Genomic DNA, 12,521 nt, shown 5'->3' with positions numbered 1-12,521 from the left:
AGAGAGCTCCGTTTATTATTCCCGTGTTATTGTAAATTACTGAACACTTTTGAATAATGTAGTTAATCTACTATAATTAGTTTGTTTAATATCGAATAATATCAATTTGTTTTAAAGCACAATAAATAACAAATAAGTCCTTTGACCGGCACTTTTCTAATTTTGTCCGGAAGATTTCAACTTTAACGGACATGTTGACCGGCGAAAAAATATTCTAACGGGAACTCTGACACACACGCACGCACACACACGCATATACACACACACACACACACACACACACACACACACACACACACACACACACACACACACACACACACACACACACACACAAACACACCTTGTTGTAAATTCACAGAGCTGAGATCCAGACACAGTCACAGGGGGATTGAGGACCACCCTTTCTTGGCTTGCTGAACCCTCTCCTACACACACTATACTATATTTCTTTGGAGAAAAAAAAAAGTCGAGCCCCCCCAACACAAGTCAGGCTCAGTGGCGGCGCCAGAGATCTCTTTTTGGGGGTGCTGTGGGGTAGCTTGACGTTTCATGGGTGCTCAAACATTTAGGGTTTCCCTTTAATGTCCCGGCGCTACAGTGGAATGTTCTACTGCAACACTCCCCACGCATATACACAGTGTTCCTGCAACTGTTACAATGAAGGCTCGATAATCAGCTCACGGCTCAGGGGGTCAAGTGCTATTTTTATAGGTGGTGTGTGGACCTCCTCTCGGGGGGTCCGGGGGCAAGCTCCCCCGGGAAGATTTATTTTTAAACATTGAAGTTTAAAGCATCAATCTGGTGCACTTTGAGAGCAACATTAGAGATCTATGGATACATCTCTCAACACCCATTTGAAACAGAACTGTAAACAGATTTACTTTTTCTTTATGGATATTTTACAAATCACCCTTTTAAACTTTATTCTTGTTTTACTGTCATATAGTATTTCAGAGCTGTTTTTCATTTATTCTCTTATTTTTTTATAACTATAATGATCATATAAACGTGTGCCTCGGAAATAATTGTTTACATTAATGGTGACCAAAACGTTTGAGACCCACTGAGATAACACTGAGAGAGTAATTTAGCTCACTGAGCCTCTCAGTCTGACAGGAGAGGACTCTCCTCCACTTTGTTGTTGAAAAAACTTCTTATATCCGTTAGCGTAGCTCGCTAGCACCAGAAGCTAACAACAACGATCTCCGGTACCGGTGCGCTCTCTCTCTCGCTCGCGCACACAAAATGGCTCGTTCCACACACACACACACACACAGAGCCGAGCTTTAATGAAACACAGAGACCCAGACGTAATAGTATTGTACTGCATCATATTATTTTCGAATCAATAATTTTTCAAATTATGATTTTTTTTTTTTTTATCTTTAAAAAAAAAAAAAATGTATAAACATTTTTCCTCCTGGTCTCTCGCGCCCCCCCCTGGCTTGCCTCTGCGCCCCCCCAGTGAGAACCACTGCACTATACACACAACTGCACTCCCACTACCACTCCAACTCCATTATTACATTACACACTGATCCACTCATCCATGATGAAGAGCGAGGTCCTGAAGTGTTCTGCCTTGTGTCCTGACAACAACCTGTCCCTCAACTAAAGAACCCATCATCGACTACAGGAAACAGAGCAGAACCCCCCCCCACCCCCCTTATGTTTAAATGCATTTAAAGCAGTATGTTGTACCTTACTCGTGAAACTATCAAGTCAGAACTCTGTCCAGATGCATTTCTCTGCTAAAACATGTATTGTAAGCAGAGCGTTGATGTTTAAAGCCCCAACAGACTGGAACACTTCACCTGCTGCTGTCAGACCCCCGTCATCATTGGGTCTGTTTCAGCATCATCTCACTTTCAGCTGCTCTTGTTATTGATGGAACTGATCCATTAGACACTACATTGTAATGATTGTATGTATTACTTCATGAATGTTACTCAACAGACTCTACGTGGTTTGTCATGCTTTGCTTTCTGTTATATCTCTCACAGGCTCCGCCCTCTACTGGACTCTATGGGTACTATCTTACCCCGCAAGCATTCTCCCACTGAGACTTCTATAGACGTAGCCGGCCCTGGGCGGGCCTACCTGAATGCGCGTGCATCACACCGTATAAAAGGAGGCCTCGCCTCCTGACTATCATCCTTTTCTCTTCAGCAAGCGGAAGTGTTTTCACGGAGCTTAGAAAGACAAAAAATTAAGAGTAATGGAGTCAGTTCTTGACCAGAGGACCTGCCCGAAGTGTCCAAACCTGATCGCGGGAGCGGATCCACACCCCTGCTGCTTTTTGTGTATGGGGCCTAACCACGCTGTGAGCGGTATGGGCCCGACGCCGGCATGCTCAGCCTGCCAGATGCTTCCTCGGCTCACGCGTGAGCATCGTGGGCAGCATTTCCTGTCAGCAGAGGCTCCGCAGGAGGAGGTGGAGGATTCGGATCTCGACGTCGTCGAGATGGGCGAGTCAGGAGAGGAGGAAGTGCCGTTCCGATTCTCCCTTCCGTGGGGCCAGACAACCCCGATTCCGGAGGAGGAGGAGGAGGACGCCTCGGTGTCGGGAGGTCCGACTCTCAGGTCTGCACGTTTGGATTTCCCAGCGGTGATGACCCTGGCAGCGGAGCGCGTAGGCCTACCGCTCCCACCACCGCTTCCACCGAGGCCTATAAGCCGCCTGAGACAGGGGTTTTACGGCCCGGTGCATCCAGCGCAACCGACCTTCGTTTCGCCCCAGCTGCCTGATATATGGCGGTGTGTGTGGAGGCGACATGGCAGCAGCCATTCAAGACTAAGGCCCCAGTAGCCGCTATGGCAGGCATCATCAAGGTGGAGGGCCACTCGGACACAGCGTGTGCGGGGGTGCCCCCCCTTGATGAGAGCCTGGCGGCCCATCTGCTTCCGCGGGCGGCTGGTTGGGCGGAGGGTAAGCGACCCCTGCCCCCGCTGCCCCGGGACCGAGACACTCTGGAATATCTGGACAAGATGTTCAAGCTCAGTACGCAGATGGCGGCTGCAGCAAATAATCTCGGCGTGTTGGGCGTCTCCCTGATCACCCCTCAGGCAGCCGCCCCCGCCCTCCTGTCGCAAGATGGGAGCGATTATCCGGACCGCGCTATAGGTCAGATGAATAATCTGATTCATGGCATGGCCGCTGCAGCAGGGCGGGTGATTTCCTTCCACAGTGGCGTCTCGTCACGTGTGGTTGGGACTCACTGCCCTATCTAGAAAAGACCGAGAAGATCTCCTCGGAGCCCCCGTGTCCACGGAGGGGCTCTTTGGGTCAATCTCCTCGGTCACTCAGCGCTTCAGCCGGCTGGAGGAGGAAAGTGTCCAGTTTAGCAGGAAGCTACCGCTGGCCCCGCCTCCGGCCCCGCTACGCGCTCTTCCACGCGTTTCCATGCAGGCGAGGGAGCGCAGTGCGACAGTGAAGCGGAGGGAGAGGCGCCGGCACGGGGGTCCCGTAGCTGCGGCGCCCTCTACCTCTACGGCCCATCACGTGGTACCGGCATATCGGCAGCCACGGAGAAGGGCTGCCCGACCTCGGCAGGCTCTTCAGCAGCAGAGATCGGCCGGGTGGGGGGCGCCGTCTGCCCGAAGCTGACTGGCGGGGGGAGGTAGCGTCTCGGCGGGGGGAGGAAATCTCTTCGCCCGGGACGCGAGGGTGAATCCCACCTCCTCCCTATTCGATGCACAGATTCCTTTGAAACATTTTTAAAATAAAGAAAAAGTTGATCTGTATCCAAGTCTAAGTGTCCTTTGTTTCCACAATGCTACACTTACACATGATGTCTGTACAGATTCCCCACTCGCCGCCCCAGCCATAGCTCCTGTAACGGAGCCTACACACGGCGGCGTGCGTTGCCGCTTGGCGGTGGGCGTGTCTTGAGCTTGGGGAGTCAACCCGAGCAACGCGACCAACAACCAATCACATGAATGTCCCGCCCCGGACATACAAAGCAAAGCATTCATGCTACATCCATGCTGGCTAAATATACTGTCTATGCTTGCTAGCTGTCCATTCAAACGAAGTACACTGGCTATAAACTCCCCAAACAGGCGAAAACCTACCAGTTTCACCCACTGTCTCTGCCACCTCCCCCCATGCCTGGCTCCTCCGGTTTGTATCCCTGTATGTAAAGAGGGACTGGTCATATAGTACCGGGTGATTCCCTACCGCCACGATAATTTTCTCCTCCATTTTTTGACATATGGGAAATAACTGCGGTCTGGCTCTCCCAACATACACGCGGTTTGATTGGCTAGCGCTTGTGCTGTCAGATTTGCATACGCGGGATTTGATTGGCTGACGCCTCCGTCGAGGCGGCAAAAGTAGAACATTGCTCTACTTTTGCAGCGAGCACCGCGAGAGAAGCTACGCTTTGCTCCCGCAATGCAGTTCGGCGAATCGTGACGTCACCCCATTCAAAGTGAATGGGCAGAAGCGTTGAAGCGGCAACGCACGCCGCTGTGTGTAGGGGCCGTAACGGGAGGAGGCTAGTGGGAGTGCGCAGATGAGAGTGATGAAACGTAAACAAAGCTATCGTAATGCTATACGGGTACAGAGGCATTATGGCCGGCATATTGCTGTTGGGGAACACACTAAGCCTGGGGTTAAGACTCCAATTAATGCAGGTTACCAGAGTTGCATTATGGCAGCGCCCGCACTCACAGAAGAGCGCGTGGCGGTGCGTTCAGGGACCTTAGTAGAACGCACTACTCCTATGAGGACTCCGATTAATGATGTTCACCGGTGAAAACGGCATTATGAGGGAGCGCGCGCTCACACATGAGCGTGCGGCGGTGCGTTCAGGGTCCTCAGTAAATAATCGGCCCTTTCTGTGTCGACCCTCCATGGGCGAATCTTCCCTTCACGGGGAGTTTTGCGGCGGGACGGGTCGCCAGAGAGTACCACAGCTTTATAGCTGCGGCCCCACAGCTGAGGGCATGCCCTTTAACACAGTGTTATGGGGAATGGAAACTCAGCTGTGTACTATCAAAGTGGATGGACAGGACGCTGAAACGGGGCTATTCACTCCAGTTCTGCAGCGTCCCACCCCCTTTTATGGGCATGCGAGAGGTGAAGCTATCCTCTCGAGAGGGGGCCTTGTTGACCACAGCGGAGGAACTGTGGTTATGGGCTTCAGAGGTGGTGTTATCTCTGAGAGCCCTCCATATCCCGGGACTGGAGAACGGGGGAGCCGACCTCATGTCGAGGGGCGGCCCCCAGGTGAGTGGGTGCTTCACCCGAAGGTGGTGAAGCAGATCTGGGCCCAGTTCGGGAGAGCGGAAGTGGATCTGTTCGCCAGCCGGCGAAACAGCCACTGTGCCCTGTGGTTCTCCGTGGCTCGGAGCGACGACCCACCCTTGGGGGTGGACGCGTTTGCACACCAGCCATGGCCAAGGAAGCTGCTCTACGCCTTTCCACCGCTGCGTCTCATTCTCCCCCTCCTGAGGAGAGTGAGGCGAGAACGTCTGTCAGTCATCCTAGTGGCTCCGGACCGCGTTGGGGCGCCGTGGTACTCAGAGATGACACAGATGAAGGTGGGCCAGCCCTGGGCGGTTCCCCAGTTCTGGGGGGCGATGTCTCAAGAGGCAGGTGCAATCGGGGCGTTACCCACTCTCGGCCGTCCTCTCCAGGTTTGGCTCCTGAGAGGGACAGGCTGAGACAGGGTGGATTGTCTGACAGCGTTATTCAGTCTATCCAGGCAGCTAGAGCTGGATCCACCACAGCCTGTTACAGGTCAAAGTGGCTAGGATTCCAGCGATGGTGTGAGGAGCGGGGAATAGAGCCCCTATCTTGTGAGTTAGGCTCTATTTTATCCTTCTTACAGTTATTGGTGGACAGAGGGCTTGCGCATTCAACAGTGAAGGTGTATGCAGCAGCCATCTCGTCCTGCCATGAGGGATTTGGCGGCAGGTCAGCCTTTAGTCAACCACTGATGTCGCGGTTTTTAAAGGGGGTCAGGAGGCTGCGCCCAGTAGTGCACGCCTACAGTGGGACCTGCCCCTAGTGCTCGAGGCTCTGGCCTCGGGCCATTTGAGCCTCTGGAGCTCTCCTCTCTGAAAGCATTGTCGTGGAAAACAGCTTTGCTTCTTGCCTTAACGTCAGCCAAAAGGGTGTCCGAGTTAACTGCTCTGTCGGTGCACCCGAGCTGTTTACTGATTCGGGGTGACCGGAGCGGCGCGACACTCAGACCGAACCCCTCCTTTGGGCCCAAAAAAGGAGTACGTTCAGGTCGAGGGCTATTCAGTTAGGGGGGGTTTAGTCTTCCCCCCCATGGGGGGGGCCAGGGAGACTGCACCTCCTCTGCCCGGTGCGTGCGCTAGCATATTATTTGGAGCGCACGGCTGCCCTTAGATGCACCGAACAGCTGTTCGTGTGAGTGGGGGGCGGTGTGATCGGGAAAGCTCTGTCCAAGAAACGCCTGGCAGGCTGGCTCTGCGAGTGCATTGCACATGCCTACGGACAGGCAGGGAGAGCCTGCCCCACGGGGGTTCGTGCGCACTCCACACGGGCTGTGGCTGCGTCAACAGCCTTATTCAACAGTGTGAGTGGAGGATATATGCACAGCGGCGTCTTGGTCGACGCCAGGCCCCTTCATAAGGTTTTATCTCTTGGACATGTCGGGCTCTTTCTCCTCGTCTGTGCTGGCGGGGGCAACACAGGAGTGGTAGGGGGGAGGGGGGTTGTGGGTCAGTTGGCATCTGACCTCCTCCCCGGACGTAATGCGCCTTCGCTGTTCTCGGGCCCTCTGAGGGTCCCGGGAGGGGTGAGGGGTGCACTGGGCCCTTACAGGGCTGGAGGGCTGCTCTCCTCCTGCCGAGAGCAGGAAGGGGGGATTCCTCCACACTTTAGTCCACACACTCGGCACGGGGTCAGTGTTTGAGTGTGGGGCAGGGGCTCTGGCGCTCTCCCTGTTATCCTTAGGGATTCAGGGAGGCAGGCGTGTAGTAAGCCCTTTCGGGGCCGAGGGGGCTCTCCCCATCCAGGGTGGGGGGGTCCCCCGGCACTGTTTTTTTAGCACACTTTTTGCGAGGTAAGCGCAGCAGGGTGTGCTCTGTCAGCCACAGCCCAGATTTCTCCTCGGTTACAACCGGGTTAAAGGAGAAGGTGGGGCAGCAGCTGCTGACCATAATAGCCGGTCAGGGGCAGTAGGGTGGAATATTGTTGGACGACAGTGCGCGTATACATCGCGGCTCCACCCACTGTACCCATAGAGTCCAGTAGAGGGCGGAGCCTGTGAGAGATATAACGTCGGGTTACGTAGTGTAACTCTTGTTATATTAGCACAGGCGGAGCCCTCTACTCGGGGCACTGTCTGTCCTATTCCGCTCGCTGAAGAGAGGTGTAGGATGATAGTCAGGAGGCGAGGCCTCCTTTTATACGGTGTGATGCGCGCGCATTCAGGTAGGCCCGCCCAAGGCCGGCTACGTCTATAGAAGTCTCAGTGGGAGAATGCTTGCGGGGTAAGATAGTACCCATAGTGTCCAGTAGAGGGCTCCGCCTGTGCTAATATAACAAGGGTTACACTACATAACCCGACGTTATGTTGTTCATGTCTGTGAGACGTTGCTGTTGTCGGGACCCCTTGAAAACGAGATGGTGCATCTGTTCTCTGTTCTTGTCTTTTTTATTACTGCAGATTTGTATTCATATTTTATTCCTTTTTTCATTCCGTTTCATTGCAAAGTAAATACTGCTATATTTTACTATATTTGTATTGTATTTTTAATATTTGTTCTCGTTCCCTACCTGTGTTTTAATTCATCTTTTATTTGTATGTCCGCACCATGACGTCAAGTCAAATTCCTCGTATGTGTGAACCTACCTGGTGATAAACCTGATTCTGATTCTCAGGGGTTTATCCTAATAAATAAATGTGTGTATAGACAGAGTGGAGAGGGTCTCCATCTTCAAGTTCTTGGGGGTCCGTATCTCCGAGAGCCTCAGCTGGACAGCACACAGCACTGCAGCAGTGAAGGAGCTGCTGCTGGTGTCCTTCTCCCGGACCACCATCCAGAGCGGGCTGACATGCTGCATCTCGGTGTGGTATGCTGGCTGTTTGGGTTATGGTGGAGAGAACCATCGTCTGCCCTCTCTGAGCCCTCTCCAGCTCCCGATGCCTCTCTCCTGCCTCCTGGTAGGAGATACAGGAGTTTTAAAACACCTGCAGACTGGAAACAGTTTTTACCCCTGAGCCCCCAGGCTGTTCAACATGCAGTCCCAAGGGCAACATCATTATAATGAACCAACTCATTAGCACTTTAAACACTTCCTTAATGCACTTTATAGCTTTCTATAGCTTCTCTCTTTAATGATGTATTACCCCCTCATATGATTGTCTGTGTGTTTTCTATTGTTGTTTGTTTTCGTATGTGACAGGGTTTCACAACAAAATCTCATTTTATATTTTTGTATAATCACAATAAAGACTTTCTATTCTCTACTTCAAATAAAGGAATAGCAGAAATAGTGCTTTGGTTTTCAAAAAACACAATGAACCAGTGATACTCAGCCTTAACTTTACTTCGCTTCACATGTCAATGGTTATTATTCCCTTTGTCTGAAGGAAGGAACTGATCTCTGAGTGAGTGCAGACACCTACTGTACAGATCTACAGTAACATGTTCACTTCTTTGCTTCAAATGGAGTTCCTTCCAGACAAAACCTCAACTTAAGCCCAACTCTTACTAATATGTTCTTAAACGTTATTAATAAGTATCTACTTGAAGACACAATGAAGTCAGTTCTTGTATTTTCTTGTTCATGTTCCACCCATAGGGCAGGAGCACCTGATAAGGGATCAGAAACGTGCAAATGGGCCCCTCTGTGCAGCCAATGGGGTTGTGTGGATAAAGCTTCCTGAGGTGATTGGTGGCTGGAAGGCCAACAGGACAGTGAAGAGGTTAGAAAGCTCCACTGTGGCACCAGGAGGGCAGACGCTGGCAGAGATGGCAGCCATGATGACAGGTCTTCTCCTTTTGCTGTTGGCCGGTGAGTTTCAGCTCCTACTCAGACTTCTGCTGCTCCTTTCACCGTTCCTATGCTCTGAGATAGCACTCTAGTTGAGTTAAGTATTTAGAACTGAATTTCAAACTGTCTAGGAAGCCAGTGTGTTGTTGTCTCTTCTTCTGAAACCCATCAGGATCCTGGAAGCTGAATTCCAGATCAGATTGGAATGGCTGTTTTCCAGAGAAGCCAGTTAAGGTTTAGCTAGGTGGCATAATGCAACTCAGAGCTAAGGCATTGAGCTCTCTCTTACCCTCATGTCAGTTCATGTAGCTGATGCTTTCATCAAACGTGACTTATAGTAAGTGCAACCAAACATTAAAGCAAGAATCATGTAGGTACATCAGCTTTCAATGAGCCACAGTGTTCCAAACAGGAGTCAGATTTAGTTTGTACTCATTGGCCAAAGAACGGTTGAAACAGGACGGTCTTTGTTGAGAGTCTTTTGGGTCCAACTCAATATTAGAGAGGAATCCATGCAATCAAGAAGAACCCTACTTTTTGTTGTAGGAGGAAACCTGCTGTGTTTAACACTGAAGATGCTCTTAGTCCATTCACTGTAGGAAGAGCATTTAGTGTGTGTTGTGAAGGATCAGCTGTTCTCTCTTCTCTGTCAGCTGTTCTGTTCTCTAATACTTTCAGTGTGAATCTTCTCCTGCCTGAATCTGCTTCATGGTTTTCTCTTTCTTTGCTTCATGTGTTCTGTCTTTAATTCAGCAGGTGAACCCATATGTTCATAAACTAGTGTGTGTGAGCTTAACTGTGTGTCATTGTTGGTGTATAGCTACTGAGTATGCTGAAGGAAAGCATGGTTTTCCTGTACAATCAATCATTTCTGATCCTAAATATCTCGGCTCCTTCTTTTCTAAGGTCACATTCTTCTGTTGTCTTACATAAAACACTTCAGTAAAACACATCGTATTGATATTTATGTTCTCTTCTTTTCATTTGAACTGCTTTTGATATTGAGGTTTTCTAAAAGTAACAGAAAGTAATCAGGTTACATTACTTTTATATTTTGATACTCAGATCAAGTTACCTTTACTTGTAACTGACCCTCCATCCCTCTCTACAGCAACCACTGTGTTTACCTGTCAGGCTGCTGGTGGTGGGTTTCTCTTTCAGGTGTGACAGTGGGCAGAGTGCTGGATCTGCAGAAGAGAATATACGGAGGTGACACATGTGCTGCTACTGAACGTCTGTACCATGTGGAGCTGATACCAAATGATGGGGGTCCGACCTCCATGTGTGGTGGATCTCTGATCAACGAGGATTGGATTCTGACTGCAGGTCACTGTGTAGAGGAAGGGATGTGAGAAAGATTTACTTAAAATACGTAGATACATTAAATCTGAAAAATAATGATTTGAAACAAACATTTAAATAACATCAAATATCATGTCTTCATGTTGAATAACCTAAACCATTACACTCTGATGCATTGCAGTCATTTATTGATGTCACTCTTTACACTTTCATTATTCACAGTGTAACAAAAGTGATAGCAGTTCTAGGTGTGCATCCAGATGGCAAAGGAGAAGCTGTTAATATCAATATCAAAGAAATTGAAAGATATAAAGACGTCAAAGGGACCCATGACATCGCACTGCTGAAGTTACCTAAGGATGCTGCGAAGGGTTTTAAAACTGTAAATCTTCCTGACTGTAAGAAACCTCTCAAAAAGTGAGTTGTGATCTTAAATAAGCCGGAGAGTGAATCTCCTAAGGAACTCAAACTGAGATAAACCCCTGACATCTTTTTATGAATGTTAAGTCTTTTTCTTGTATTTCAGAGGTGATAAAGTTCAGATTGCAGGTCACGGACCCACAGCGAGACCCAAAAATGGTGAGATGGATCTTGTTTGTTTTTTTACAATAAATACTGCACACACTGAAAGTTATACGTTTGTTGACATTTCTTAAAACTTTGCATTATCATATTTTAACATATTTATGAAACATTGAGTATTTACAACCAACATAAGAAACAAAAATACAACATTGCGGTTAATTAAAGCGAGGCAATCCTCATGACACACATTTTTAAATAATTATCATCCGATAAAACAGACCAGTCTCTGCCAGTCTTTTTTTTTTTTTTTTTAATCCGATGACGTTATCAGTGATTTTAAGCTGATTAATTACCGAAATAACATCAACCCTGTGGGCGGCGCCATTTTGATGAGTCACATGGCTTATTTTACCGGAAGTGACATCCTTTAGCGTCCTTAAGCAGCCAGGCCAGTTTTTGGTGGCCTTTCCATATAGCGTAGTACCGGCTAGTGGGTACTTTTCCCCAGTTTTTCCGGCCCCATAAAATCGTGGTTCTGGGGCCAGGGACAACGAGGCTGAGTATGCTAAACTAGAGAGGGAATCGCTAGCAAGGGTGGTACTACATGCATACATATCTAGTAATCAAAATCATTGTATCTACTAAGTAGGCCTACATTGGGGTTGTATTGTTTGCCTTTTTAGAAAACTTTATTTTATATTATTTGGGCAGTACATGATATACACAATTGTATTGTTTGCCTGTAGTTGGCCTTTTAATTAATAAAATATTTGAATATGAAGTTTTGTAGATAGGGATCTTTTGGAATGATCTAGTCTTTGTAATTGTCCGGCGACGTTTCTCAGACTGTCCAGACTGCTTTAATTCTCTAGCCTAAATCAGTAAATGTTCTAAAATGTTTGCTGGGGCCCTGTCAATACATTAGCCGACAGGAATGTTCTGGCCACTTGGCTCGAACCTGTATGGCTGAATTCCCCCATCCAATCTCTCCACATTGCTCAAAACTTCTTCCTCGGCTGACGAGTCCGAACTCAAATACTCCGCCATGTTTTCGTCGAATGAGCTGTTCGTGTGTTTACAAAGTGAACGCATAGATGACGTCACGACCTAGTTTTTCGGATCACGTGACTACTGAAAATGGCCAAAATGGCAGCTGCCTGACGGAATATACAGGTTTTGATCAAAAAGAGCTATAAAATCATTATTTACCGGGGAATATCGCTGATTTCTTCAGGGTATGGTTTAAACAGAATGTTTCACTAAATACTGAAGTTTTGATTAACTATCTAATGAATAGAGCCTTCCTTTAAGGAGACTGGTAGTTTGTTCCAGCTCTTATGTGTTCATGAAAGTTGGTAACATTGTTGAAAAATATTTACATACACAGGAAAAAAATGAATTTGCCAGTAAAATGTATTTGAATGTACATAGTAGAACATGTAGTAAAACACACCTTTTGATATTGTCATCTAGAAAACTTCCCAAAAACTCTCCAATGTGCAGACACTACGGTCATCGACCGTGTGGTCCCAGTCTGTACATTGTACGCTGGCTTTTACAGGGACCCTGCAAATATCTTCTTCTTAAACAATGCTAACGTGGATACAAGACCTGTGAGTTGACCTGATTGACCAGCTGATAATACATAAGTCTTCCAGTAAATGATGCAGAAGTCTGTGGTAATCAATTTCTCTCCTCTCTCTCTCTCCTC

At 48.5% G+C, this 12,521-nt stretch overlaps 1 protein-coding gene across 1 annotated transcript; it reads left to right on the top strand.

Annotated features, from left to right (window-relative positions):
• Positions 1-8,907: 8,907 nt before the first annotated feature.
• LOC117534395 (cationic trypsin-like) lies at positions 8,908-12,423 on the top strand (the record flags this gene model as incomplete). Its single annotated transcript, XM_034198580.1, is given in 5 exon segments — positions 8,908-9,004; positions 10,145-10,331; positions 10,508-10,702; positions 10,812-10,864; positions 12,284-12,423. Coding segments are annotated over 5 exon segments (618 nt in total), but the record flags the coding sequence as incomplete, so codon positions are not given.
• Positions 12,424-12,521: the final 98 nt, after the last annotated feature.

Source organism: Gymnodraco acuticeps, unplaced genomic scaffold, assembly GCF_902827175.1.
Source record: "Gymnodraco acuticeps unplaced genomic scaffold, fGymAcu1.1, whole genome shotgun sequence".
Taxonomy (NCBI): domain Eukaryota; kingdom Metazoa; phylum Chordata; class Actinopteri; order Perciformes; family Bathydraconidae; genus Gymnodraco; species Gymnodraco acuticeps.
Note: the sequence above shows the minus strand (reverse complement) of the source record. Positions and strands in the feature narration are given on the sequence as shown.